Source organism: Psammomys obesus, unplaced genomic scaffold (assembly GCF_907164565.1).
Source record: "Psammomys obesus unplaced genomic scaffold, mPsaObe1.curated_primary_1811, whole genome shotgun sequence".
Lineage (NCBI taxonomy): Eukaryota > Metazoa > Chordata > Mammalia > Rodentia > Muridae > Psammomys > Psammomys obesus.
The window spans coordinates 88,623-114,274 of NW_026596176.1; the positions used below are offsets into that span (position 1 = coordinate 88,623).

Below are 25,652 nucleotides of genomic sequence, written 5' to 3' on the forward strand. Positions count from 1 at the left end.
AGAAAAGGTTGGCTGATGACAACCTTGGTGAGTGGAGCCAGGGTGCAGAGTAAGAGATTGACACTGCTGTAAGGGGCTAAAAGGACTTGGGAGCTAGAGTCTGGGGTGGGAGTGGGGACTTCCAGTCTGTTCCTATTAAAAGACTTCCTGAAAGGCTTCTGTCTGTCAATCTTGTACTCCAGTTGTCTGGGTAGTTGGGAGATCAAAGCCTCACTGTTTTCTGGAGAGGGGCGTGACTAGGCTTTGGCTGTTTGGCTGTGTTGTAAGTTTTATGCAATTAAGGGGTTTTGGAGGTTGCCATGCTTACTCAAAGGAAGAGTCCCTAATCTTCTCATCCAGCATCTCCAAGAGATGACCCTCAGATGATGCATAATAAAACACCATTTCCTCCAAAGAAAAGAGCCTGTGGGCTGGAGAGATGGCTCAGAGGTTAAAAGCAGTGGCTGCTCTTCCAGAGGTCCCAGCAATTCCCAGCAACCACATGGTGGCCCATAACCATCTATAATGAGATCTGGTGCCCTCTTCTGGCCTGCAGGCACATATGCAGGCAGAACACACAGCAAGCATTAAAAAAGGAACCTGCTTCCCATCTCACTGGTCCCTCAGCTAGAGCTAGAAACCTAGACAGGTTCCTTAAACCAGCTTTCCTCACCTTATTTCTGATCAGTCTCTCATACTGAGCAGTTAAGCACCTTTGGAATCTGAGCACTTCTTTTCATCACCTGTTCTTGTAGAATTCACCAACAGTGGCTTCATGGCTAAACTACTATGGCAATATCTCAGGTCCTACTTTCTTTGCTTTCTCACATGGAGCCTTGCCACTAAACAGAACGCCCTGTTGCTTTCAGAGAGGACCATCCCCACAAAAGCAGTGTGGATAAGTGGCCAGATTCAAGGGGAGGTAAAATAAAGCAACTGACACAGTGTTCAGGTTCAACAGTAAGTGGGGGTGGGGGTGGGGGTGGGGATTCCAGCTAAAGGAGTTTGTACATGTCCTCTAATGAGGGCAGTTTCACTGGGGATGCAATTCAACTGCTAGAGTGCTTGTCGGGTACCTATGATGTCCTGGGTTCAGCCTCCAGCACCACAGAATGCCATAATGGCAACTGCACATTTTCCCAGCACTTCAGAAGTGGAAGCAGGCTCATAAGGCCCCACCCATCCCTCAGGAGTTACAGGCAATTGGTTAATGGCTGCCTGGGAAGGGGTCATAGTCCTCAGTCGCACAGTAAGCTAGTGAGCTGCCCTTGCTCAGGTAGATAAACCTTTCAGCCCATGTTTATGCAAGCAAGCCTGACCAAAGCAACGGGCCACCACAAATATAAAGATATGACAGTGGGAGGGCTTGGTGGAAAGAAAGGGTTCAGCGGGAAGGGAAGAGGGGTTAAGAGGATGTGCTGGAGGGACTGTAGATACAACCAAAGTAGTGTGTGTGTGTGTGTGAACAATCACATGTGTGTGGAATTGAGAATCTTAAAAAATTACAAATTTTGGGCTGAAGGGATGGCTCAGCAGTTAAGAACACTAACTGGCCTTTCAGAGGATCAGGGTTTGATTCCCAGCACCCACATGGTAGCTCACAACCCTCTGTGGCTCTAGGTTCAGAGGATCTGCTGCCTCCACCAGGAACCAAGTGGTGCACATACATAATGCAGGCAAAAATACTCAGACACATCATTTCTTTAAATAAAAAATTTAAATTAAAAAAAATAGTCATCAGCCATCCATGGTGGTGCACACTTTTAATCTCAGCACCAGGGAGGCAGAGGCACATGGATTTCTGTGGGCTCAAGGCCAGTCTGGTCTAGAGAGTTCCAGATCAGCAAAGGGTAACATACAGACCCTGTCTCAAAAATTAAAATTTAAAAAAAAAAAAATTAAGCCCATCTTTACCTATAAAGCAAGTCCATAACCAGCCTTGACAACATGAGAACCTGTCTACAGCAAGTCTGCAGACTGTGATCAGTTCCAAAAGTTTACTCTTCCCCACCTACTGCAGTGTGAATGTCCAATCAATTCATCAGTTTCCCTAGTGCCCGAGTCCGGGCTTGGCAGACAGGAGGCTCCGGGTCATGGTGGCTGAGAGCATCATGGAGGGGAATCTCGGAATCGCAAATCAGTTCCTGAGAGTACGACTTCCCTGTTTCACTCCTCTCCACCTGCCCAATCCATAGGCTAATGCCTGGGACATGGCAAAGCCTCACTCAACCTAGGTGAAAAGAGAGCGAGTGTGAGGTGATATGTCCACCAGTCACCAGAATCCCCCAGGAACAGCAAGGACATACCCCAGCGGCCCTGTTGATACAATTTATTGTTCTCTGCTTTGTACAAGCCGCGTCTGTACCCCCTACCCCCCAATCCAAGAGCACCCAGACCCCCACCTGTGCCCTTCCAACTCTGTTCACAGCCCACTGTCCAGCCAGATCCCAGAGGAAGTGGAGGTGGTGAGTAGTTCAGACACATCTCCACCACAGAATTCACTGGAGCCAGAAAGTTGCTGGGTAGCAAATGAGGTTTACAGAAGACGATCAACTAGACAGGATCAAGTTCATGCCTGATGGATGGAGAAGGAAGGGCCAGAATAGTCTGGGATTGGAGCAATTTAATCTTCAGTTTGCAGGGCATGGGAATGGAAGGAAGCTAGACCATCTGTAGTTCTTTCGAATGGGTAACAATAAGGAAGGGTGGGTAGAGTCTGACCAGCAGCCCCAGAAGGGTAGAGTCCAGAAGGGAATATCTGATTGGAGTGGCACAATGAAACGCTTTGGTCAGGGATCCTTTCCGGCCAAGGCGCTTCCCCCTGTTCCAGGCATCCCAAGACCCTCAGCCTTGTGCACCAAGCGGTGTTTCTTCAGGCCGTAGGTATTGGCAAAGCCCTCACCGCAGGAGGAGCAACGGAACGGCCTGCCGCCCTGATGGGCAGCCAGGTGCTTCCGGAAGTAGCCAGGATCCTTGAAGGCCTTAAGACAGGCAGGACAGCGCAACTCCGGCCGCGGGGGCTCGTGGGCGCGCTGGTGGCGCAGCACGGAGCTCAGGTAGAAGAAGCCCTTGCCGCAGTGCTCGCAGCGGTAGGCGCGCTCACCCAGGTGCAGCCGCTGGTGCTCCAGCAGGTTGGAGCGGTAGCGGAAGGTCTTACCGCAGGCCCCGCAGCGCTGAGGTCGGGCTACAGCGTGCAGCCGCCGGTGCTCTGCCAGGCTGGAGGACTGCGCGAAGTGCTTGGCACACACGCCGCACTTGAAGGCGCGCTCGCCCGTGTGCACCACCCGATGCTGCCGCAGGTACCAGGAGCGCAGGAAACCTCTCCCGCACACGCCGCACCGGTAGGGCCGCTGCTCTGTGTGGCAGCGCTGGTGGCGCATCAGCAGGGCCGCCTCCCAGAAGCGCTTCCCACACACCGGGCAGCGGAAACCCCGCTTCTGACGGTGGCTTCGGCGGTGCAGGAGCAAGTCGTACGCGCCCGCAAAGCTCTGGCCGCAGAGGCCGCAACCCAGGGTCCGGCGCACCAGGTGCACATACTTATGAGTCACCAGGCCCAGGAAATGCTTGAAGCTTTGGCCGCATGTGGCACAGCTGAAGCGCTCAACGCTTGAACTGGTTCCGCCACCCGATCCGGTCACCGTCGCCCCACCCGCATCCTCACTACCCCCAGACACCCCGGTCAGCGCTGCCACAGCAGTGCCCACCTCTCCGGCCAGTCCGTTGTCCAGCACGCTGGATGCATCGGTGCCGCTGCTGCTGCCAGAGCCATCAGAAGACTGGGGACCACTGGGTGTTGGCGGGAGAAGGCGTTCCGGGGCGGCCTGGTGGACCAGCTTGTGCCACATGAGGTTCTCAATGAAGCCGAAGGTCTTGCCACAGGCATCACAGCCATATGGCTTCTCTGACATGTGGGCTTCCTTGTGGCTCATGACGTGGAAGAGATCGGGGAAGTGCTCCCCGCAGTCTGAGCAGGCGTAGCTCAGGCCGTCGGCGGGCCCCGCTGAAGCGCCGGCGGGCCCGGGGCCACAGCCCCCAGCCGTGCCCTGGCCAGTGGGGAGGCCTGCCGCTCCAGCCAGGGCGCAGGGCAGCTGGAGCCGGTGCACCTGCCGGTGGCGTGTGAGGCTCTGCGGGTAGCCGAAGACCTTGCCGCACAGCTCGCACTTGTAGGGCCGCTCCCGGGTGTGCACCACGTGGTGCTTGCTCAGGTGGAAGGACTCGCGGAAGCGCTTCCCGCACACCGGGCACTGGTGGGGCTTCTCGCCGGTGTGGATGCGCTCGTGGCGTTTCAGGGTCTCGCGGCGCCCAAATGCGCGCCCGCAGATGCCACAGCAGAACGTCTTGCCGGGGCCGCTGGCGCCGGGGCCGCCGGCGCCGCCGTTCCCTGCTCCGCCGAGCAGCAGCGGATGCGCGCTGAGAAGTGGGACAGGCACCGCACCATACACCACAGCCGCTGCGGCCGCCGTGGCTTTCTCGTCGGTGGTAGTCGGGTCCGCGGGCAGGAGGTAGGGGCCTGGGGGGAAGGTGGGAGGTGGCTGTGGGACCGAGGCCGACCCGTCCTTGGCCGGCTCGGTGGCCACAGGTGGGGCGTGGGCAGCTTTGTGTCGAAGCAGGCTCTGTGGCGCCGAGTATGTCTTCCCGCACAGGTCGCAGGGGTACACCGGCCGTGGGGTCCCGGCCCCGGCGTGGGCCGCCTGGTGCTTGAGGAGGTAGGAGGCATCACGGAAAGCCTTACCGCAGATCCCACAGGGCAGGCGCAGCAGGTCGGCCGAGTGTGTTTTTACGTGCCGCTTGAGGCTCTCCCTCCGGTTGAAGCTTTTGCTGCACACGGAGCAGGAGAAGGGTTTCTCGCCCGTGTGGATGATCTGGTGCTGGTGGAGATGGCTGGGCTTCTTGAAGACCTTCCAGCAGAGGGAACAGGCAAATGGGCCCTCCCCGCCAGCAGTGGGGGGGGGAGGCATGGCCACCCCGGGCGGGGCAGCAGGGGTGGTGCTGTTCCCATCCGTGGAGGTGGCAGGCGTTGCAGGTGTGGAGGAGGGGCCGGAGGACACTGTGGCGGGGGCGGAAGTAGCAGTGGCACTGGCTGTGGGCACCGGGAGGCCGAGTGAAGGAAGTGGAGGCCCAGGCTGTGGCGTACCCCCAGATGTGGGTGGCACGTCCTTATGGCAGCGTCGGTGGCGGATGAGACTGGAGACGTGGTTGTAGGTGCGGCCACAGACGGCACATTCGTATGGCCGCTCCCCAGAGTGCACTAGCATGTGCTGGACCAGATGTGAGGACTGTTTGAAGGACTTCTGGCAAACCCCACATGGGAAGCGCCGCTCCATCAGGTATTTCAGCCTTCGGAAATAGCCCTTGTCGTCCTTGGTTGGATCACAGGCTGCCCCTACCGTGGGCCCAGGCGGGGTCTGCGTGGGTGTGGGAAGTGGCCCCGGAGTCCCGGTGGGAGCACCCAGTCCTGACGCTACCCCAGGCCCAGGTGTGGGTCCGCTTCGTTTCAAGTTCCCGAACAGGTGCTGGTGTCCAGAGAGGTCAACAATTCCCCACTGCGGAGCAGGGAAGGCAGCATCAAAGAGTGGAGGGGGCGGCGCCCCGAAGGCGGGCGGCAATGGCGCCTCCAGCTTCTTGGCTTGGGAAGAGGATGAGGAAGACGAAGATGAGGAAGATGAGGAGGAAGATGAGGATGAGGAAGGAGCCTCCGCCTTGGGTTTGAAATTGGACTGGGGTGGGTAGTCATACTGGGGCGGAGGAGGCTGGGGTGGGGCCTGGGGTGGGGGCCCTGGGGTGCAAGGCAGGGCCGCCACTGCCTTGGCATGCTCCCCATATAGCTCCATGGGCTCAAAGCGCTGGTGGTTGAGGAATTCCAGGAAGTCAAAGGGGTAACTCTGGAAGTGGACCCCGTCCTCGCCCCCGATGCCGCTGCTCCCGCCACCCCCGGCACCGCTGCCTGCCTGGTTTGCCTCCATCTCTGGTCGGTGGAGAGAAGGGAGACCCTGTGAAGAAGAGGATGGGGACTGAGCAAAGGGAGCCCGTGAGTAGCAAGCAAAGGGAACTTCATCCATTTTTTTGCACCAGCAGCATTTTCTTAGCTGGCCTGTCATTCTGCCCATACATCGGCTTTTCTCTTACCTGTGTGGACCTAGGGTCTTTCTTAGCCTCCTTCCAACCTTACCTCCATCTTTTCCTTGCTCTTCACACACCTCCCTATCCATCCTCAGACTGTCTCCTCAAGCATCTGTAGGACCCTGCTTTCTCTCCCCGGACTAATTCCCCCAGAACGGGGGTGGGAGGGGATCAAACTCTTTCCTGCTCTAGATTGTGTTTCCCTCCACTCCCTCCCCATATCTTCCTCTGGTCTCAATTCTCTGCTTGCCACTATAAAATGAGGATAAGAATAGCTCCCACCTGAGTGGTTTAGACAGCAACTTAGGGAACCAAAATACCAGCTTCAAACCTAAGTCCAGTTCCCTACGGCTATCCCCCACCCTTTTTTCCCCCAAGACAGGGTTTCTCTGTGTATCCCTGGCTGTCTCAGAATCCACTCTGTAGACCAGGCTGGACTTGAACTCAAAGATATCCACCTGCCTCTGCTTCACTAGTACTTGGATTAAAGGTGTGGGCTTTTGTGTGTGTGCCAGTGTAGTCCCTTGCTAGCTGTGTGACCATGGGCTCTGTGACTGAACCTCTGTGTCACCACAACCATTTTGACTAAAAGGGCAATCTAAGCGCTCTGGAAGCTGAGATTGCTGCAAGTTTGAGGTAATCTTGTGGTGGTGGTGGTGGTGGTGGCAGGGAGCAAGGGCTAGGAGAAGCAGAATCTATCAAGCACAGGGCTGTTGTGAAGATCCAACACTTTAACATTCCCACGTGGAAGGCTCCTCCTGGCACCCTGAAAATAGTCCTGGTAAAATATGGTAATGCCTTCTATTAATTGTCAGTATCCATTCCAGTAGCAGAAATAGGAAGGCCAAGAAAACTAGGTAAGAGCTCAATAGTGGGAAAGAGGGAATATTCTTTGAATGAAAAGTCGAAAGTAACTAAGCCCAGTACAAGTAAGTTACAGCAAGAGTGCCCGCACTCAAAGCCAGGGGGCACACGCACAGGCCCGAGCAGACCTCGGCTCGCGTCTGATCCCTGCCAGGGTCCATGCTTTCTCCAAACTCAAAATGGAGCCCAAACCTCTACCTGGGCATTGGAGGAAGGTGAAATGAGCCGCCTATCAGCAGTGTGCACTCCAACCCCTGCTGTGTGCCATCAATGATGAGACAAAACACCTGAGCAAACTTGGGTTCCTGTCCTTGCAATAAGGAGGGTTTCTCTGAGCACCTCCTAGAAGCAGGCACTTGCCTGTACCATCTTTACAGTGAGTTTTCCATCCCTGCCGTCTGTCTTCTCTCTCACTGGAAGCTAAGGCCTGGAATTCATTTCTGTTTTCTCATGCCTAAGAGCCCCACTGAGTTTTCAAAGAGACAGTGGAGAAAGGCCCCATTTTTTTGCCAATCTTCCCTTACCCCAGCAGTCTTGCTCTCATCTTCCTTTACGATACTATACTAAAAAGCTAAGGAGTTGTCAGGGAGAGGATGTCCCCACAAGGCCCAGTCTGCTTGTCTGGCTCTCTGCACTGACAGGTGAAAGGTGAGTGTCTCCAACCTACCTCTACTCAGAATTAAGATATTTTTAGTATCTAGCTCTGAGTGTTCTTGGACAAGACTCAACATCCCATGCCCTTCATACCCCCCTGCATGTTGCTCTAGTCTCCAGAAGAACCAAAGGCATAGCAACCAGAGACTGCATGCAGAACCTATGTGAGGGAGGACTCAACCACCAAGGAGGAAGAAACTAGTGTACAGATGCAGGAAGTGGAACAATTTTACAGTGCTGTGGGATGGGGCAGGCACAGTGTGGCAGAAAAGTTACCAGAGTCACTTGCTTCCATTAGAATTTTTGTGACAGCTGTTGCTGCTGGGGTGTTTCACAGACTGGCCTGCCCTGAGCACTTCTACCTCTCAACTGATCCCCGTCACAACTTACATGGAGACACTTATTCTCTCCAGTGGACATATGAGAACACTGAAGCACACAGAGAGCTAATAAATTCCTCAAGGTCCCCAAAGCAAGTTTGTAGTAAAGCAATTGGCTTGATAGCCAGGAGAGAATCCCAAACCCTATGGGAACTGTATCCCCCAAATGGAGGATGGTATAGGTTAGAATTATGGAAACAGGAGTCTTTTTCAGGGGTGCTCTTTGGGCTATTTACATGAGGGACGGAGCAGGAGTTGTGGGGTTACTGTTCCATTGGTCCTGCCAGGCACGGTGGTACACATCTACCATCCTGGCATTTGGGAACCTGAAGCAGGACTCAAGGCTAGCCTCGTCTATACTGTGAGTTTGAGGCCAGCCTGAGATACATGAGGCTCTGCCTCAAAAAGTTAACAACCTCCATGCATTCCTTAGGCCACTCTTCTCCAGAACTCAGTGACGGTGCTCCAAGTCCCATTCAGGTTTCTAGCCTCTTATGCCCACAATCCAGCTGTAGTCTTTTAACCACAGTTAATATCACCATCATATTATGTACTACTTTTGCCATGTGCTTACTAGGTTAGCAAGGAACTAAAGTAGACTGGTTTTGTTGTTTTGTTTTTGTTTTTGCCATTATGCCCCAGCAGGTACCACAGTACATATGTGGACAAGTTGTGGTAGTTGACAAATATTTGTTATGTTGAGATTAAGCAACACCTAGCTCACTCACTCTCTCCTCTAGGAGATCCAGGAAGAGACCATGAGGGAAATTAGAGAATGTTTTGTAATGCATGAAAATGAAAACAGCCAAGTATGGTGGCAGATGTTTATATTCCTAGCACTTAGGAGATAAGAGGTAGAAAGACCGGGAGTTCAAGACTAGCCTCAGCTACACAGCCAAATTCAAGGCAAGCCTCGGCTATAGATGATCCTGTCTCAAAAAATCAAAATAAAAAAAAAGAAAATGAAAAGAACACACTACTAACACTGAAGAGACACAGGTAAAGTAGAGCTCAAAGGGAAATGTATTGCTGTAGATGTCTACATTGTTAAATATTTGCCAAATAATAAATGAGAGGCTAAAAAGACAGTCCAGCATTAGGGACGCCTCTGTTGAAGAAGCCCGGCAAGCTCAGCTCAGTCCTCTGAATGCACATGTAAGGTGGGCAGGGGTGTAGTGTGCACATCTGTAATCCCAGCGCTCTTACAGCATGATGGTAGACAGACATAGAACTGCTTAGAAGCTCAAGGACCAATTAGCCAAGTGTATGCCTTGGGAAGGAGGCAGGTGGGAGCTGACTACCAAAAGCTGTCCTCTGACTTCTACATGCACATATGGGCAAACACACATCTATGTTCACACACCAAATCAAATAGATAAGACTAAACTGTCTAGATCCTCCCTAGAGAGGGAGGCATTTAGCAGAGATGGAGCTCAGATGTCTCCCAGAAAAGGAATTCTGTGGCCAGCACTATTCTCCAAGCCGTATGGATTGCCACAAAAAGGGGTACACTAATGAGAAACATTACTAGGCTTTGATAGTTCCCACTGGGCAATAAGACATTTCCTCCCTTCAGTGGACTAAAGTCTGTTTTAAAAGTTATTTACTACACATATGATATGTGTGAGTGAGGGTGCGTGTGCAGTCAGAGGACAACTCTGGAGTTGGTTCTCTCCTTTTACATTTAAGTGGGTTCCAGGGACTGAGCTCGGGTCACCAGTCTTGCATGCCAAGCACTTCACCTACTGAGCCATCTTACCAGTTCTGTGCCCAAGTCTTAAACTGCTCCAACTTTTTAAAATATTCATTTTAGGTATGTGTTCTCTCTTCATGCCTCTCTGTGCACTGTCTGTGTGCCTTGGTGGAAGCCAGAAGAGGGTGTCGGAGCCCTGAGATTTGAGTTACAGGCGGCAGCAAGCCACCGTGTAAGTGCTGGTCTCCACTGCAGCACTGCCTGAGCAGCAAGTGCTCCTAATTTTGGACCAACCTCTTCAGCCCCAAAGTGCCTCTTTTCTGAGGTGGCAGTGTCAGTGAAGGGTTTACAAAGTTATAACTGAAAAGACTCCCCCACCACACACAACAACAACAAAAACACAATTCCACAGAAACACAGCAAGTTTTAGCAGGGATAAGGAGAGTGCAGTGAGTGGAGCACTTACTATGCCAGTCAGACGACCAGAATTTGGATCCCCAGAACCCATTGAAAAGTTAGGTGGCTCTAACAGCTTTCTGCAATCTAGCACTTAAGAAAGCAGAGATAGGAGATCCTCAGGGCCCACTGGCTAGCTACACTAGCCCAACCTATGTGCTTCAGATTCAGTGACAGCCTTGCTTCAATAAAACAGAAAGGTATCAGACACTCAAGGTCAATGTCTGGCCCCTACACAAGTACACACAAATGTACATGCCACACACAGGGAAAAAGTTTTAACAAGTCATATCTCTTTACTCTTCTAAATTTTCCCAAGAACAGGAAAGGATGGGTAGAATTACTGACTCAGAAACACGACCTTCAGCCTGGAGGTGGGTGCATGTCTTTAATCCCAGCAGTTGGGAAGCAGAAGCAGGTGGATCTCTGTGAGTTCAAGGCCAGCCTGGTCCACAGAGTGAACTCTAGGACAGCCAGGGACACACAAAGAGACCGTGTCTAGAAAGGGAAAAAAAAAAAAAAATACAAAAAAATAAAAACACTGGGGGTCACTGAGTTAACTGGAATTGAAGACAAATGATGGGGTTCCAGACTCCACACTCTTTCCCCTGTGATCTGCTGCCTTTCAGTATTTCACTTTCGAAAATAGAAACAGAACTCCCATTCCACTGTGCACTGGAGACATGACCTGTCTCATACTCTCCCTGCCTTCTGCCTCCTATTCACATCTCTCAGTCTGGCCCAAGTCCAGGACCAGCTACAGGCATTCACTGAATTCTAGAGTATGGAGTTTGATGCTTCTTATAGTGTGTCCCATTCAAAATCCCTAACACTCTCAGAAATATTGCAGCTTAGCTGGGAGCATATATGCCAAACCATGACCCTCCTGCTGAAAACCTAGTGACCCCATCTCACTAGGTAAAACCCAAAGTCCTTCCAATGACCTACACAGGCCCTCACAAGCTCACAGCTGTTTCTCCAGTGTGCTGGCTCCATTTATGCTCCAGGGCCTGTGTTTCAGGATTGTAGTTTTTGCTGGCAAAATTAACTCCCCCATCTCCTCCTCCCCTCATCTCCTTCCTGTCTCTGTTCAATTATTATCTTCTCAACAGGACTCCAAGTAACTACTGCCACCTATCACCCAGACTTACACTCCCAAGCTAGCTTCACTTCCGTCTTGATCACTCACCATCAGTGAATGCACCATATATTCTGCTTTCCTGACCATGCTTTTATTGGTCACCCTTTCTGATTCCAAGATTTTTTTTCCTTTTTCCATGTTCACATGTGTAAGCACACAAGTGTGCGTGTGCTTGTAGAGGCCCAAGGCTGATACAAGGAATGATGTTTCATCTCTCTTCCACCTTATTCAATGAGGCAGGGTCTCTCACAGATATGGCTAGTCTCATCAGCCAGATTGCTCTGGGGTCCTATTTCTGCCCTCAGAGAATGGAATTACAGGTGGACCCAACTCACTGGCATTCAGATGGGTTCTGGGAATCTGAACTCTGATTCCCATGCTTTCACGGCAAGTGCTTTAACCACTAAGCCAGCTTCACAGCCCCAGAAACAAGATTTTCTCACTTTGTTCTTAACTCTGTCCTCAGGACCTAGGACAGTACCTAGCTTGCCAATCACTATTAAACAACAACAGATTATATTTATTTATTGTGTGTGTACAGGTAAGAGGAAAACTTACAGGAGTCAGTTCTCTCCTTCTACCATATGGTTTCTGTGGACTGAACTCAGGGCATCAGGATCAAACAATCACTTTTACCTACTGAGCCATCTCATGTGAGGAACCGTGACTAGGCAAACAAAGTAAGAAAAGAAAAGAGTTTAACAAAAGCCACAGCACATACTCTTACTCATCCTACCTGCAAGGTGAGGAGGCTGTCAGAGAAGTCCCATGGTGACTTTCCCATGGAGAAGCCACAGCAGTCTAGGACCAAACTTTCTGTTCTGTGGCTTGCCTGAGGAGCCAGATGGCATGAGACAGCCCATACGTGGTCTTTGTGATCTCCCAGCCTCTAAAACCCTGCCCTCAGAAGTATTTTGATTTTGTGTGTGGTGTATGTTTGCATGTGAGGGTGTTGAGGCCAGAGGTCAGTGTTGTGTGGCCTCCTCAACTACTCTTTCGTTCCTTCCTTCTTTGAGACAGTCTTTCACTAAACCTGGAACTAGTCATGAAGCTCCAGGAATCCTCCTGGCTCCATCTCCCAGTGCTGGAACTACAAGCCTGTGCCACTGAGCCCAGCTGCTTTCCTTTATCCTAAGTGCTGGGAATCTGAATTCAGGACAACACTATACTGACTGAACAATGTCCTCCAACCCCATGTAGCTGATTTCTAACGTCTGCCTTCTTAACATAGCCACACTATGTGGACAGGAGTTTTTGTCCATTTTAGTCTCTGTATGAAGTAAATGCTCATTAAACAAGTGTTGGACGTTGTGAAAAAGTAGATGCAGGAAGAATCTTATGAGCTCGGCAGGCAACTTATCCCAAGGCTCTCTGGGATCAAGCCTTCTCTCCTTCAATTCTGCTCCAAACTCACTGCTGCTCTTCCACACCACATCACTGTTAGCTCTGGGCCTTTGCAGCAGCTGCTCCCCAGCTCTTTGGATGGAATGACTAACTCTGTGTTTCAGCATTCACCTCATAGCTCGACAGACTCTAGAAAACCCACAGAGCAGCGGTTTGTCTCTGGTCGGCTTCTCAACTAGGATGCTAACCCAAGTAAAATGAGGGTTCGTTGCGTCTCTCTCCTTTGCAACTGGTTGGCCTGGGCCTACAATGGTGGTGTTCATTCAGCAAAGTATAAAAGCTTATGGAAAAATATGTAAGCACAGCCAAGATCTTTTCTAGGAAGTTTGGGACAATGTCAAGAGATCTGGCTAAAGATGGGTACGAGAGCTGCTGATGCTCCATAAAGGAACATTCTCTGCTAACTTCCATTGTTCTGGGACTGCAGAGGCCAAGGTGAGGGGAGGAAAGTGGGGAGGGAGTGTTTCATGAGAACCTGATGCTAAGCAGGCAGACATTTCTCCCTAAATGAGGAAAGGCCCTGGTATTAACTCTGGAAGGGTCTGTTCTTCTGTGGTGTGGATTTGAAGAGGTCTTTTTGAAAGGGTTGCAGGAAGGGTTTTTTAAAAAGCACTTCTGGTATAGGCCAAAACAGAAAATATTTTTGCACCCACAAAGAAGGCACCGGAGGTGGGTTGTGTGTGATCAGACACAGTAGGGGGCAACTCTTGTCACAAAGTCCTAATGCAACACCCCTCGCAGGCTCAGAAGCAGCTACCCAGCAAGCACAGCAATGCTGATGGCATGGGACAATCTCATAGAGGAAGCTGATGAGGCGGTAGGGAAAAGATTCGTGGGGGGCCCTTGTACTTGAGAGGTTCATCACGAATGAAAAGGCATTCGTAGCCATCCCACGGTGTGTGTGGGGGGAGGGCGTCCAGAGGTAAAACCTCTGGAGTATCTTGTGGGGGGCCAGTTATTGGGGATCCCCTGCCTCGGGCCCGGCAGTGAAGCACTGACGTTAAATGATGGGGTGCGTCCTGGGGACTACGGCAGGCCAGGGCGAGGCCCCCCGCCCCCGAGGAACCCGGGTCCCCAGGCCGCACACCCGGTCACTCACCGGCGCTGGGGTCTCCGCCGGGAGGAGGCTGAGGAGGCGGAGGAGGTGCCGCCGCTCCGGGGAGACCCGAGGGCCCAACCGGAAGTGCCGCCCCTTCCCCCCCCAACTCCACGCCTGCCCCGGGCCTCCTGCCCGGAAGCGGAAGTAGCGCCCGTTCCCCCGAAGCGCCGGCGTGGAGGATGGCGGAGAGGAAACGGGGAAGGGAAATTACGCCCGCACTAGACACGGGAAGGGACAGCCTAGGCCGCTTCCGGTGGGCGAAGCGAGCCTGGTGCGCCTGCGCCCACTGCGCCCGCTTCTTGGCAGGGCACCACCCATAGACTCCAGACATCCGGTTAGGACACACCCTGGGCTCGGGTCGCACGCTTTGAGCCCCACCCCCTAAGCCGGGCCAAGCACATTCCGAACGTCTGGTCACCGATTGGTCGGATTCCTTTGGCTGCACCTATTCTTTCTTCGCTCCAAACCCTACTTTTGGAATTCCACCCCCCGACACCCAGGCCACACCCACAAACCACGCCTCTTTCTATATCTTGTCTCCTACAAAAAGCTGTGCGCCTTCTCTTGCATTTAAGGGACATCACTTTTTTTGACTTTTTAATTTCTTCTTTTGGGACATGGTCTTACACTGTTCGAGGGGTGGCCTTGAACTCCTGTATAGGCCATAATGGCGTCATATTTCCAGCAATCCTCCTGAGGGTCTTCAGGAATCTGGGATTATAGGTATGGCTCTCTATAGGGATGCTTGTAGTTTTGTCTTGCACCTTGAAAGTAATTCTTTAAGTCAGTTATTACCATCATTTACCATGATGCTCCTTAACCCAGACTTACTGAATAGAAAGCTTTGGAGTGGATCTGAGTTCAAACACCTTTGGTAAAAGTTTAAATGAGAACCACAGCTTTGTCACACTTTATACTGAGCTCTATAAACCTCTTTTTTAACTCAGTCCCACTACACTATAAACAGCTAATTCTATTCAGTCAAGCTCGCCCTTCCAAGTACCCTTTCCTCTCCTCCGTGGGCTGAATGCCAATCATGTCACCCCCTGAAAACCCTCTAGCAGTTAAGCCCTAATACCCTGCTCTGGAAAGTACGTCTAGGTAACTGTTTTTTGAGATGTCCCTACAATTGCTCACAGGTGTGCCTTACTTTCTTCGTAAGCCTATATTAAAAAAGAATTAACAACAACCTTGAACTCCATTTTTACAAGTACTTCCTTTAAGCCCCACCCTTCAGTTAAATGCCATCCATTCCCTCTGAATTGCTGAATTGCTGCCAGCCAAGCCTAAACTTTGATCCTCCAGCCCCATTTTTAGCCTCCTTTCCTAAGCTCCGACCTAGTTTTTTTAAGATTTATTTAGTATGTATACGGTGTTCTGCCTGCATGTGTGCATGTACACCAGAAGAGGGCACCAGATCTCACTGTAAATGGTTTTAAACCACCATGTGGTTGTCTGGGAATTAAACTCAGGACCTTTGGAAGAACAGCCAGTGCTCTTAACCTCAGAGCCATCTCTTTAGCCTTCTGACCTAGATTTTAAGGCGCAGAACTTTCACCTCATCTCAGTCCTGCCATCCCCTGCAGCACACACCCTTACCTCTTAAATCCTACCGAAATGGTCAGTTCTGTTCACCTTCCTGGCCCCACACCCTTAAACTGGCCACTCAATCCAGGGTCTGTGTATTCAAGGTACATTGCCATTGAGCTATATTTCAAGCCCTCAACTTAGTTTTTTCCTTCCAAATAGCAAGTCCTCTGGAAAAGAAGTTGAAGCAAAAAGCATCTGTGTAGAATTTGAAGGAATTTAGCTAGGATGGAGGGGCCTAGAGTCATGTTTGCATAGCAGGTTAAATGTTTTTCTGTATTTGTCTGATGGAGGTCTGATTGGGCAAAGGCTTGTTCCAAACCATTGGTTCTCTGGCACCAAGCTAAGGAGATTCATGAAATGGAGTTCTCTCCAATTACACACACCATGGTCAGGCAAGGAACAGAAGAGCATTGAGCGGAACAGGCACCATGACTGAGCACACGCTGGAAGTCAGTAGGCAGGGATTTATTTCCACAGCCCGTGCCTCCCAGAGCCTGTCAGTCCGCAGGAGGGTGCTGGGTGGCATCAGGTTTAGGTCCCTGCTTTTGACCCCCTCCCATGATGGGAATACCACCAGAAATAAGGGTGTCTTGGCCACCTTGCCCATGCCCAGCACCAGCTGAAGCCCCCACTGTAAACCCACACACAGGAGAAGTGGTGGAGGACATGGGCCAAGCAGGCTCCTTTTCTTCAGGCCCTTCCTCCTGTACCCCTTCTGGAACAGGGGCGCCCTCACCATCATCCCACAGAGGTTGAGGTCTTGGGTTTGGGGGGGCACAGGCGCACGGGCATCCCCACAAGCTCTGGGTGTTTGCGTTTGTAATGGCGCCGGAGGGTATTGGCCTCCGTGAAGCGTACCCTGCATGAGGGACACTGGTATGGTCGCTCTCCAGAGTGGATGCGGTGGTGATGTGCAAGCTCCCCTGCCTCTCGGAAGCGGCGAGGGCAGAGCACACAACGGAAGGGCCTAAGGCCAGCATGGATGTTGCAATGACGCCGCAAGTGGCTGGACCGCTTGAAGGTCTTGCCGCAATCTTTGCACATGTGTGGCTTCAATTCTGAGTGAGAGATGCTGTGGCGCTCCAGGTCAGAGAGGTAGGGAAAGGCCCTCAGGCACACAGGGCAGAAGTGTGGGGCCCTCTTGGGGCCAGAGCCCTGGGGCCCATCTGCTGCTGACCTTTCGGGAACTGTATAAGGAACGCCCTGATCATCGATCAACAGAAGATCACTGCTGCCAGCGCTGTCCACTGGTGCTGTCAACGGGGCTTCCTGCACTGATTTGGGGGGTCGGCCCCGCTTTCGAGGGAGAGAGGACTTGAGAGTCCGATTGGAGGTGGCAGCTCCCCCTGGAGGTCGGCCTCGGCGGCCCCGGGGAACAGGAGGAAGTAAGGCCAGAGGTTTTTCTTCCTCCCCAGACAAAGTTGAAGGCAACGGGTCTGGGCTGGGCTTGTCCATTGAGCAGTGGGGAGCTTGAATCTGGGTACTGGAGCCAGCTAAGAGAACAGAGGGGGCGGGGTCAGTGTGGTGATGGTCTAAGCCCCATGTACCCCAATATCTCACCAATCTCTTCTAAGTCTTTTGAGTTCCTAATCCTTCCTTTGGATTTAGGCTTTCTTTCACAGTGGTTTGAATGAGAATGGTCCTCTAAAGGCTCCTATATTTGAGTATCTGGTTTCATTAGTGGAACTATTTGGGAAAGATTAGGAGGTGTGGCCTTGTTGGAGGAGGTGTTTTACTAGAAGTGAGCTTTGAGGTTACAAAATCCCACACCAAGCCAGTCTCCTTCTAACCTCAAATTTATGGTTCAAATGTGAGCTCTGAGCTACTGTTCCAGCACCATGTCAGCTTGTAGGCCGTCATGCTCCCAGCCAAGATAACCATGGACAAATGTAAGCAAATCCCTAATTAAATGCTTTCTTTATAACCTTCTGCAGTCACTGTTTTCATCACAGCAACAGAACAGTAAATACAAAAAGCCTTCAAGGGCAAAACAAGCCAAAAAAAAAAAAAAAAAAATCCAGCTGAGAATGTGGGCCTTGAAACAGCCCATCAAATTCTGAGCCACAAAGGCCTCAAAAGCAGCTGCCTCCCACAGAGATGGGGAGGTCTGAAAGGGATGAGGTCCCAGGCAAAATCTCTTGATCTGTGAATGACACTTACCCACCGTGCTAAGAGTCTGGGCTTTGAAGTCAGAAACCCAGAAATCAAATGCTGAATGTGTCCCTTCCTTTCCCGGTGACCTTAGCCAAGAGCCTTACCTCTCTGGGCTCATTTATATCTTTTGTAAGATGGAACTCAGGAGATTTTGTTGGTGGTGGTTGGTTTTGTTTGTTTGTTTTGATTAGTCTTACCTACTAACACAGATATGCTGTGAACTAATACACAAAAGAGCTAGCAAAGCAGCATGGGTAGTTAAGCCTCACACCAACCCTTTGTGGGAATACAGGGAAACCAAGGCACAGAAAAGCCACGTGAGTTCCTTAAGGTCTCTCTGCCAGTGACAATCATCAAACCAGTCCTACGGACCTCAGTGGCCAACGAATAGAAAGACCTAGGAAGATAGGGGGATATGTTTGTATGTGTAGGAGGATATCTTTGAGTTATGTGTGTGTGTGTGTGTGTGTGTATGTAAGAGGATATCTTGAGGTCTTTCAGTCCTGGGTTTGATTCTAATTCTGCCAATAATTAGCATGTGACTCTGCAAAGCCACTTGCAAGGCTTTTGTCTCTGAATCAGTTTCCTTCTCTGTAAAATCAATATATCGAGGTTGTAGGAAGAATGGACAGGAAGATGGAAGCTTCAAAAATGTCCCTAGAAAACTGCTTAGAATACAGAAAATATTGTAAAAACCCCACGACGCTCACTTCCCAGTGTCCCCAGATCCTAGGTTGTAGGAATGGAGTGTACTTGGGGGACAGGTGCAGCAGATGCTGTGAGGAGGACCCTGAACCTTTCTTGACATTGTTTTGTTGTTTGGTTGGTTTTTAAGTTTTCTTTGTGTGTAGTGCAGGTTATCCAACTCAGGGCCTCACACATACTAGACCTGAGCTACACCCCCAAAACTTGCACCCCTTTTTAATATGCACACAGCATAAGGGCCACACAGGAGCATCTCCTCCAGGACTATATGGTTCGCACCATGTGGTAGGTAGCCTGGACAAGAGCTGCATTTCTGGAACACACCTATGAAGTGAGAGAGTGACTCTTCAACCCTCCCCCCAACAGTCCGGTGGGACGCGTGCCCGTCAGCCCCGAGTGGCCCAGCCCGCAAGCGGGGCGGGCCCTCAGGGTGCCGTGGCCAATGAGCGGCGCGGGGACACTGGAGGCAGGGGCTGCCAGGAGGGGGTCTGCGCGCGCGAGCCCAGACGGCTCGGCGGGGCGCGAGGTCGGCGCGCGCAGGAGAGAGCAATGAAGCAGGGAACAGGTGCCGGGGGCGCGCTCCGGCGTGCGCACCCGGGGCCACCCCCCTCCCCCACCCCGGGCCCCCCGCCTCGGGTACCTCATTTGCATGCTGCCTGGGCTCGCGTGTGTGTGCGCGCGCGCCGGGGGCGACGGGCCGAAGCGTGGGAAGGGGCGGGGGAGAGGGGGCCCTGCCCCTCGGCGGTGGCGGGGCGAGGACGGCGGCCGCGAGCCCGGCCCCGCCCCTCGGCGCGGACGCCCGCAGCCCTTTCCCACCTCCCTCTCTCCCTCCCTCCCCGCCGCCTGCGCCCGCGGGGAACAAAGGGAACGCTCTGGGTCCCAAGGCACCCCGACACGCCTGAGATGAACGCGCCTGCGCACGTGTCGCCTTCGTGTGCCTCAGTGAGAATGCACAAAAATCCCCAGCCACCTCCAAATGCCTTTCCTCCCACAAAGCACTCCAGCCCGGCGACCCGATCAAATACAGGTACCAGAGAGATGAGAAGCGGGAAATGGCTGCTAAGTGCCCCTAACTAATATGGCGCCCAATAGCTTCAAGACTTCATGGAGTGTGAAGTAGTAAAATGGTGCTTGGTGTTTCCTAACCCTGTACTAGTTTGACCCCTTGGATTTTTCTCTTTCTGGATACAACTCGACAGCCTACCCAAGAGTCGAGGGCTAGGAAAAGGGAATCATATCATATGTTAACTCTTTGCAACGGCGCCGCGCACTGCGAAAAGCTCCGCGCCGAGCGTGCGGCCCTCTCCGTCTACGTCCCCAGGGGAACTTAGGCCCCGCCCCGTACCCTCAACAAAGATGGCGCCAGCCTCGCTTCTTTAACCTCTGGGCTGGGAAAAGGAAGGGAAAGCAGAAGGGCGGGGTGGGGGCGGGAAAGGGGAGCCGAGAGGGAGGGAGAAACGGGGCTTGAGGGGGTGGGGGGAGAAGGGAGCCGAGGCGGAAGTCGTGGGGCCCCTCAGGTGGAAGTGACGCTGACCCCGCTGCCCAAAATGTCGGCGCCCAGAGGGAGGTGTAAGTAATTAAAGAGGAAAGCCGACAGACTTTCCCGGCCTCCCGGGTCCTGCCTGGTGTCCAGGACCTCCGCAACGCAAAAGCAAGGCGGTCTCGCCCAGCCCGCGGGCCGCCTGACCTGCCCCCGACCCGGGCGCCCGAGGCCGCAGCGTCCAGGAACAGGGAAAGGGGTACAAAGAGCCAGTTTTCCCGGCCTAGCTCGAAAGATCAAGCAGGGTGGGGGTTCCCCACAGCACCGCACAGTGGGGTGCAGGAGGAGGCGGAGCTTATTGGCGTTTGGGGCGGGGCAGACTAGGAGGAGGAGCTTGTTGGGGCGGGGCCTATAGTAGGAGGGGAAGGATTTGAGAAAGGGTAGAGACTGGTTAAAAAATGGGAGAGATTTATGCAAAGGGTGGGGCCTGGTAAAGAGGCGTGAATCACATGCAATGAGGGAAAGGGCCTAGACTGAAAAATTGAAGAAACTTAAGGTTAGTGGAAAAACGGGGTCTAAGATAAGAGAGGCCTAGAGTATGGCGCATGGAGTTTGCCTAAGGTGTGGCCGTGGCAAGGGGGTCCGATTTGGGTGTGCAATTTGGAGAGTTTTAGTGGAACTATCAAGTCTTTATCGTGAAGGTGAAAATGTTTGGAGGGAGCTTAGCATCCAGCTAAGTAAAGGCTAAGAAAACGATAGGGAAGTTAGAAGAGACTATAGAAAAATGTGACATACTTGAAGGAAAAGTTGGGTGGGATTTGGAGGCAGGTCTCAGTGAAGATCTTAGAAAAATAAAATTAACTTGGACAAATATAAGAATAAAAGAACTAAAAGGAACTTAAATATTCAGACTGCTCCGTTAAGTCTTAGGCTTTCCTAAGTGTGTAGAACACATTGCTACAATTTTACTTGCCTCACTGTATGAGGTAGGCACTGGTATACCCCTTTCATAGGTGAAAAGAGCTTCCGGTTCTGAAGCTACAGAACCAGTGCGAACTCCCTAGAATTATGAGACAAATGTGTTCAGCCCCAAATCCTTGTTTCCCTGTTTCACTAACTTGTCTTCAAAGAAGAGTTAGAAGCAAGAAGAGATCTGTGAAGGAATATTGAATGCTTAGGCGACAGAGGGAGGTTATCAGGAAGCAGCCCAGACCTAAGCAAGAGGAGGAGGGCCTTAATTTTGTAATGGACAGAGCTTGGAGAGAATTGAGAGAGCACCTTTCAGAACGCCTTGTGAAGAAGAAGCAATATGCCTGTGGCTGGGAAGATAAGAGAATTTAGGGTTTGTAGAGAGTGGGAGAAATTTAGATGGCCAAGGTTGTGACTTGGTGGTGGGCATGGTTTAGCATGGGGTGGTCTCCCAAAGGACATGTGTTTCTGAGCCCAAAGAACTATGGGAAAGAATGGCCAGTGGGGGTGGTGAGTCTTACCTGCTTCTGTGTCTCTTAACTCCACAGAAAACCCCAAGCCACCACTGTACCTCCCACCATGGATGAGGCCTCCATGCCTGTGATTCCTGCCCCTGTTGCCACCCCAGGGCCAGCACCATCTGCCGCTGCTCCTCGAGTCCCCTTTCACTGCAGCGAATGTGGCAAAAGCTTTCGTTACCGATCAGACCTGCGGCGCCACTTTGCTCGACACACAGCGCTCAAACCCCATGCATGCCCTCGCTGTGGCAAGGGCTTCAAGCATAGCTTCAACTTGGCCAACCACTTGCGCTCACACACCGGTGAGCGGCCCTACCGATGCTCCGCCTGCCCTAAGGGATTCCGAGACTCCACTGGCCTGCTGCACCACCAGGTGAGTCCTCTGAGCCACACGTGGCTGAGACACTGGGGCTCCATTCCATTCAGAGAAAGGCAGCTAGAGATGCCCTGCATAGTAAGTTTGCCCCCATATAAATGTTTCTCCACCGCTCCTGCTGAAGCCTTTGATGCCCACCACTATCTGCAGCCTCGTGTTTACAGTTCTCTTCCTCGCCATCTTGAAAATAGTTTTATCTGTGTACACACAACTTCTTTATTCTGCAGTGCCCACTGTTCCCTATAGGGAACACAGGCCTTCAAGGGAACTCAGCAGGGCCTTCAGAAAACATATATTCCTTCGAATGATCAGGTGCCAGGTAGAGGGTAAAGTTTCTGAGAAAAGAGTTCACTAACGGAGAAGTTGGGAGGCCAATTATAAATAAATAAATAGATAGATAGATAAATAAATAAATAAATAAATAAATAAATAAAGGCGTAGTGATGCATTCTTATAATCCCAGCACTTGGAAGGTGGAGGCAGGAGAATCAGGAGTTCAAGGTCATCCTCAGCTACACGGAGAGTTTGAGGCCAGCTTGGGCTAAATGACCCTGTTTCAAACAATGAAACAAAAATAAACATGTAGGAGTAAATTGGGAGAGCTGTGGGTTACTGTAGGCAAGAGGACACAGTGGTGTCTAATTGAGACTTGAAGTGTGAGAAGTCTGCTTGGGAAAAATCACTGTAGGTCAGAGGAACAGCAAGTTCAAAGGTCCTGAGGTAGGAAGGACTACAGTGTGCCCACAGGTGTTCAGTCACTGTTCCTGAGGAAAACACATTGGCCACAGGTAGGGCTGTAACAGAGACCAAAATGTAGTTGCACCAAAGTTCAGTCTGCCAGATCAAAGAGTTTAATTGGGTGCACAGGTGAGGGGTTACAGCAGCATGTAACTGGAGTTCCGGACTGCTGTTAGCTGGGAATTGAACCCAGGCCCTCTGCAGGAGCAAAAATAACACTTAACCTGGTCAACCATTTCTAGTTCCTCTGTTCCTTCCTTAAAATATTTTTATTACATTATTTGTTGTTGTTTGGTTCGTTGATTGTTTTGTGACAGGGTTTCATGATGTAGCCCTGACTGGCCTCCAACTCACAGGACTGGCCTGCCTCTACCTCTGCCTCTGCCTTCCCACTGCTGGGATTAAAGGCTTGTGCTAGCATGCCCAGCTCCATTATTTATCTACAGGGTAAGATGTGCCACAGCTCATCTTATAAGAGGTAGTTCTTTCTTTTGCCATTTGGCCCCAGCGATCAAACTTGGGTCAACAGGCTTAGCTGCAAGTACCTTTAACTGCTGAGCCATGTACTAACCCAGATTCAATCCTTTTGGCCAGAGTAGGTAGCTTTCTTTTAATGGGCCTCAATGAAGCTCTACTACTTTTTTATAATGGTATTTTCACTTTTTGTGAGAAGCACTTTAAAACTTCACAAGGAGGTAGGTGGGCCGTTCTCCATGGCCACCATGCCTGCTGATGCCTGTCTAGTAACCTGACAGAGGAGAAGGGGTGAAGTGAGATCAGACCCTGTGGGCAGAGGCTGAGCACTCGGGTCCATTCTCAGCCTCTGCTCTTGCTCCCAGGTTGTCCACACTGGTGAGAAGCCCTACTGCTGTCTGGTCTGCGAGCTCCGATTCTCCTCTCGATCCAGCCTGGGCCGCCACCTCAAGAGGCAGCACCGGGGCGTGCTTCCCTCTCCCCTCCAGCCCAGCCCAGGCCTGCCTCCCCTGAGCTCCCCCTGCTCAGTGTGTTGCAACGTGGGTCCCTGTTCGGTTTGTGGAGGTGGAGGGGCCGGCGGAGGAGAGGGCCTGGAAGGAGCAGGAACGACCAACTGGGGGTTGGCAGAGGCGGCAGCTGCTGCTGCGGCCTCACTGCCTCCATTTGCGTGTGGCGCCTGTGCCCGGCGCTTTGACCATGGCCGGGAGCTGGCTGCCCACTGGGCTGCACATACTGATGTGAAGCCGTTCAAGTGCCCGCGCTGTGAGCGTGACTTCAATGCACCTGCGCTGTTGGAACGCCACAAGCTCACGCACGACCTGCAGGGGAGCACTGCACCCCCAACACAGGTTTGGGCCTCTGCTGGGAGTCCAGAGGTGGCAGAAGAGAGCGACATGGCAGAGGTGGGGGCTGCCCCGCCGACTTGGGACCCCAGGCTCCTTCTGAGCCCTACTGGGGCAAGCGTGCCCAAGCTGGAGGCACTGCTTCCTGGGGGCGAAGGCGCTGGGAATGCCCGGGCCCCGGCTGCAGCAGCGGAGGCGTCCTCAGAAGACACACTGTACCAGTGCGACTGCGGGACCTTCTTCGCCTCTGCCCCGGCCTTGGCCAGCCATCTAGAAGCGCACTCTGGCCCGGCTACCTTCGGCTGCGGCCACTGTGGGGCGCTGTATGCTGAGCTGGCCACCCTGGAGGAACACCGGCGTGCCAGCCACGGAGAGGGCAGTGGGGAAGCGGCCCCTGACGGTAAGGGCGAGCAAGCAGCTAGCGGGCCCACACCCGGCTCCTCTAGCCGTGGTAAGAAAATTTTTGGCTGCTCTGAATGCGAGAAGCTGTTCCGTTCTCCTCGAGACCTGGAACGGCATGTGCTGGTCCATACTGGAGAGAAGCCATTCCCGTGCCTGGAGTGTGGCAAGTTCTTCCGCCACGAGTGCTACCTCAAGCGCCACCGGCTGCTGCATGGCACAGAGCGGCCCTTCCCCTGTCACATCTGCGGCAAGGGCTTCATTACGCTCAGCAACCTCTCCAGGCATTTAAAGCTGCACAGGGGAATGGACTGAACAACCAGGCCGCCCCAGCCAGCCAAGTCCAGAGCTAGACCATAAGATGAGACAGGCCCCTGTCTGCAAAAATGGTGCCACCCAGAACCCACACAGGAACGCAGTGAAGCATCCTTCAGCAAAAGGGTCCAAGTATGTAATTGCTGGGGAATTTCTCTCTGAAATCCACAGAGACACTCTTGACTTTGAGACCCCTGGAATGTGGCATGTTCAAATAACTGGCCTCCGAGACTGGTGACGTAGAAATAAAAAACGGGTCTCCACTAACACCTCTCAGCAGATAACATGTGGGCCCCCCCCCACAGTCCTACCACCCACTCCCTGAGAGCCATCATTCCTGATGATCCTCACCCGGGGGTGGGGTTAGGGCAACATCTTGGAATCTTCTAGGATCCCCTTCAGATGACACCTGTCAGCCACTGGTGGCCCCAGAAAATGAGTATAGCCAGAATCTGCCTTCTCCCCATCTTCCTATGCTGAAAGAGGACCAGGGTAGATGGCCCCACTTTTAATTAACCCACTCTCAGAGTAGGTCCCCTTACTGCAGAATGGTCTGACCCTACCGATCTTCCCCTATCCTGAACACTAGATTAGACTGGCCCAAAGTCTCCCCTGTAGGTTACTATCCACAGTTACCCTATCCACTTGGAATGGGCTGGCGCAGATTGTGGCCTAGCCACACTCTCCATAGAGTAATAGGGCAGACATTCCCTTATGCTGTAGAGCCAGTCTTCTGACCACAATTGTCCCAATCCTGTGACCTGGTGGAGGTGGTAGATGCTGAGGTTTCCCTCCCCCTCGACTGTAGTACCTGTCGGTCTTCTCATCACTGTCAGCTTGCCTCTTTGTCCCAACCCAAGGGGATAGGGGAACTTGGCTAGGGGTTTCTCCCCTGTGAGCCTCAACCTCACCCCCTGTCATTGGCCCCACTCCCAATGTCTCTGGGACTCCAATAAACCTCAGTTACTATTGTCTTGTTTTCTGATCCTTGTTTCAGGGAGGTGGGGCTCTCTCTCTCCCTCTTGGACTTAGAATATGTCCTCTGGGGTCTAGAGAGATGACTCAGCAGATTAAAATGCATACTTTTCTTTCAGAGGACCAGCATTCAGTTCCTCCCACGCACATCAGGCTGCTCATAATCACCTGTAATTCAAGCTCCAATATTTGCTTGTGGCCTCCACGGGCATTGCACTCACATGCAGAAACCCACATACATACACATACCATTTCATTTTAATCTTTAAAAAGGGAATAGATTCACTAAATTAACACAGGTCCTTGAGGGAGTGGTTCAAGAGGCCC

At 52.2% G+C, this 25,652-nt stretch overlaps 3 protein-coding genes across 6 annotated transcripts; 1 reads left to right on the forward strand and 2 right to left on the reverse strand.

Moving 5' to 3' along the window:
* Positions 1-110: 110 nt before the first annotated feature.
* Positions 111-13,873, reverse strand: Znf865 (zinc finger protein 865). 2 transcript variants are annotated; one of them, XR_008718839.1, is made up of 3 exons: positions 13,791-13,873; positions 2,382-5,969; positions 111-2,209 (listed from the first exon to the last, which is right to left on the reverse strand). XR_008718839.1 is itself a non-coding variant. In XM_055595648.1 (2 exons), exon 2 carries the CDS (start codon positions 5,940-5,942, stop codon positions 2,769-2,771), a length of 3,174 nt encoding a protein of 1,057 aa, XP_055451623.1. In that variant the 5' UTR covers positions 5,943-5,969; positions 13,791-13,873; the 3' UTR covers positions 2,295-2,768. The 2 variants fall into 2 exon arrangements, 1 of the variants encoding a protein (XP_055451623.1); XM_055595648.1 differs by lacking the exon at positions 111-2,209 and having other exon boundaries at positions 2,295-5,969.
* Positions 13,874-15,830: 1,957 nt separating this feature from the next.
* Positions 15,831-18,965, reverse strand: Znf524 (zinc finger protein 524). The gene is given in 3 exon segments (XM_055595707.1): positions 15,831-16,159; positions 16,161-16,873; positions 18,880-18,965. Coding segments are annotated over 2 exon segments (957 nt in total). The 5' UTR covers positions 16,836-16,873; positions 18,880-18,965; the 3' UTR covers positions 15,831-15,877.
* Positions 18,966-19,103: 138 nt separating this feature from the next.
* Fiz1 (FLT3 interacting zinc finger 1) lies at positions 19,104-25,322 on the forward strand. Of its 3 annotated transcripts, none has more exons than XM_055595704.1 (3): positions 19,104-19,266; positions 21,237-21,579; positions 23,160-25,322. In XM_055595704.1, the coding sequence occupies exons 2-3, from the start codon at positions 21,268-21,270 to the stop codon at positions 24,348-24,350; spliced, it is 1,503 nt and encodes a 500-aa protein (XP_055451679.1). In that variant the 5' UTR covers positions 19,104-19,266; positions 21,237-21,267; the 3' UTR covers positions 24,351-25,322. The 3 variants fall into 3 exon arrangements, with proteins under 3 accessions (XP_055451679.1, XP_055451681.1, XP_055451680.1); XM_055595706.1 differs by lacking the exon at positions 19,104-19,266 and adding an exon at positions 19,735-19,808; XM_055595705.1 differs by lacking the exon at positions 19,104-19,266 and adding an exon at positions 19,823-19,978.
* Positions 25,323-25,652: the final 330 nt, after the last annotated feature.

Excerpts from the sequence above, each read along its gene's own strand:
- Fiz1 (XM_055595704.1), top strand. The coding sequence starts at position 21,268 with ATGGATGAGGCCTCCATGCCTGTGATTCCTGCCCCTGTTGCCACCCCA. Across the intron at positions 21,580-23,159 it reads CTGGCCTGCTGCACCACCAG|GTTGTCCACACTGGTGAGAA; the intron begins GTGAGTCCTCTG and ends TCTTGCTCCCAG.
- Znf865 (XM_055595648.1), bottom strand. The coding sequence starts at position 5,942 with ATGGAGGCAAACCAGGCAGGCAGCGGTGCCGGGGGTGGCGGGAGCAGC.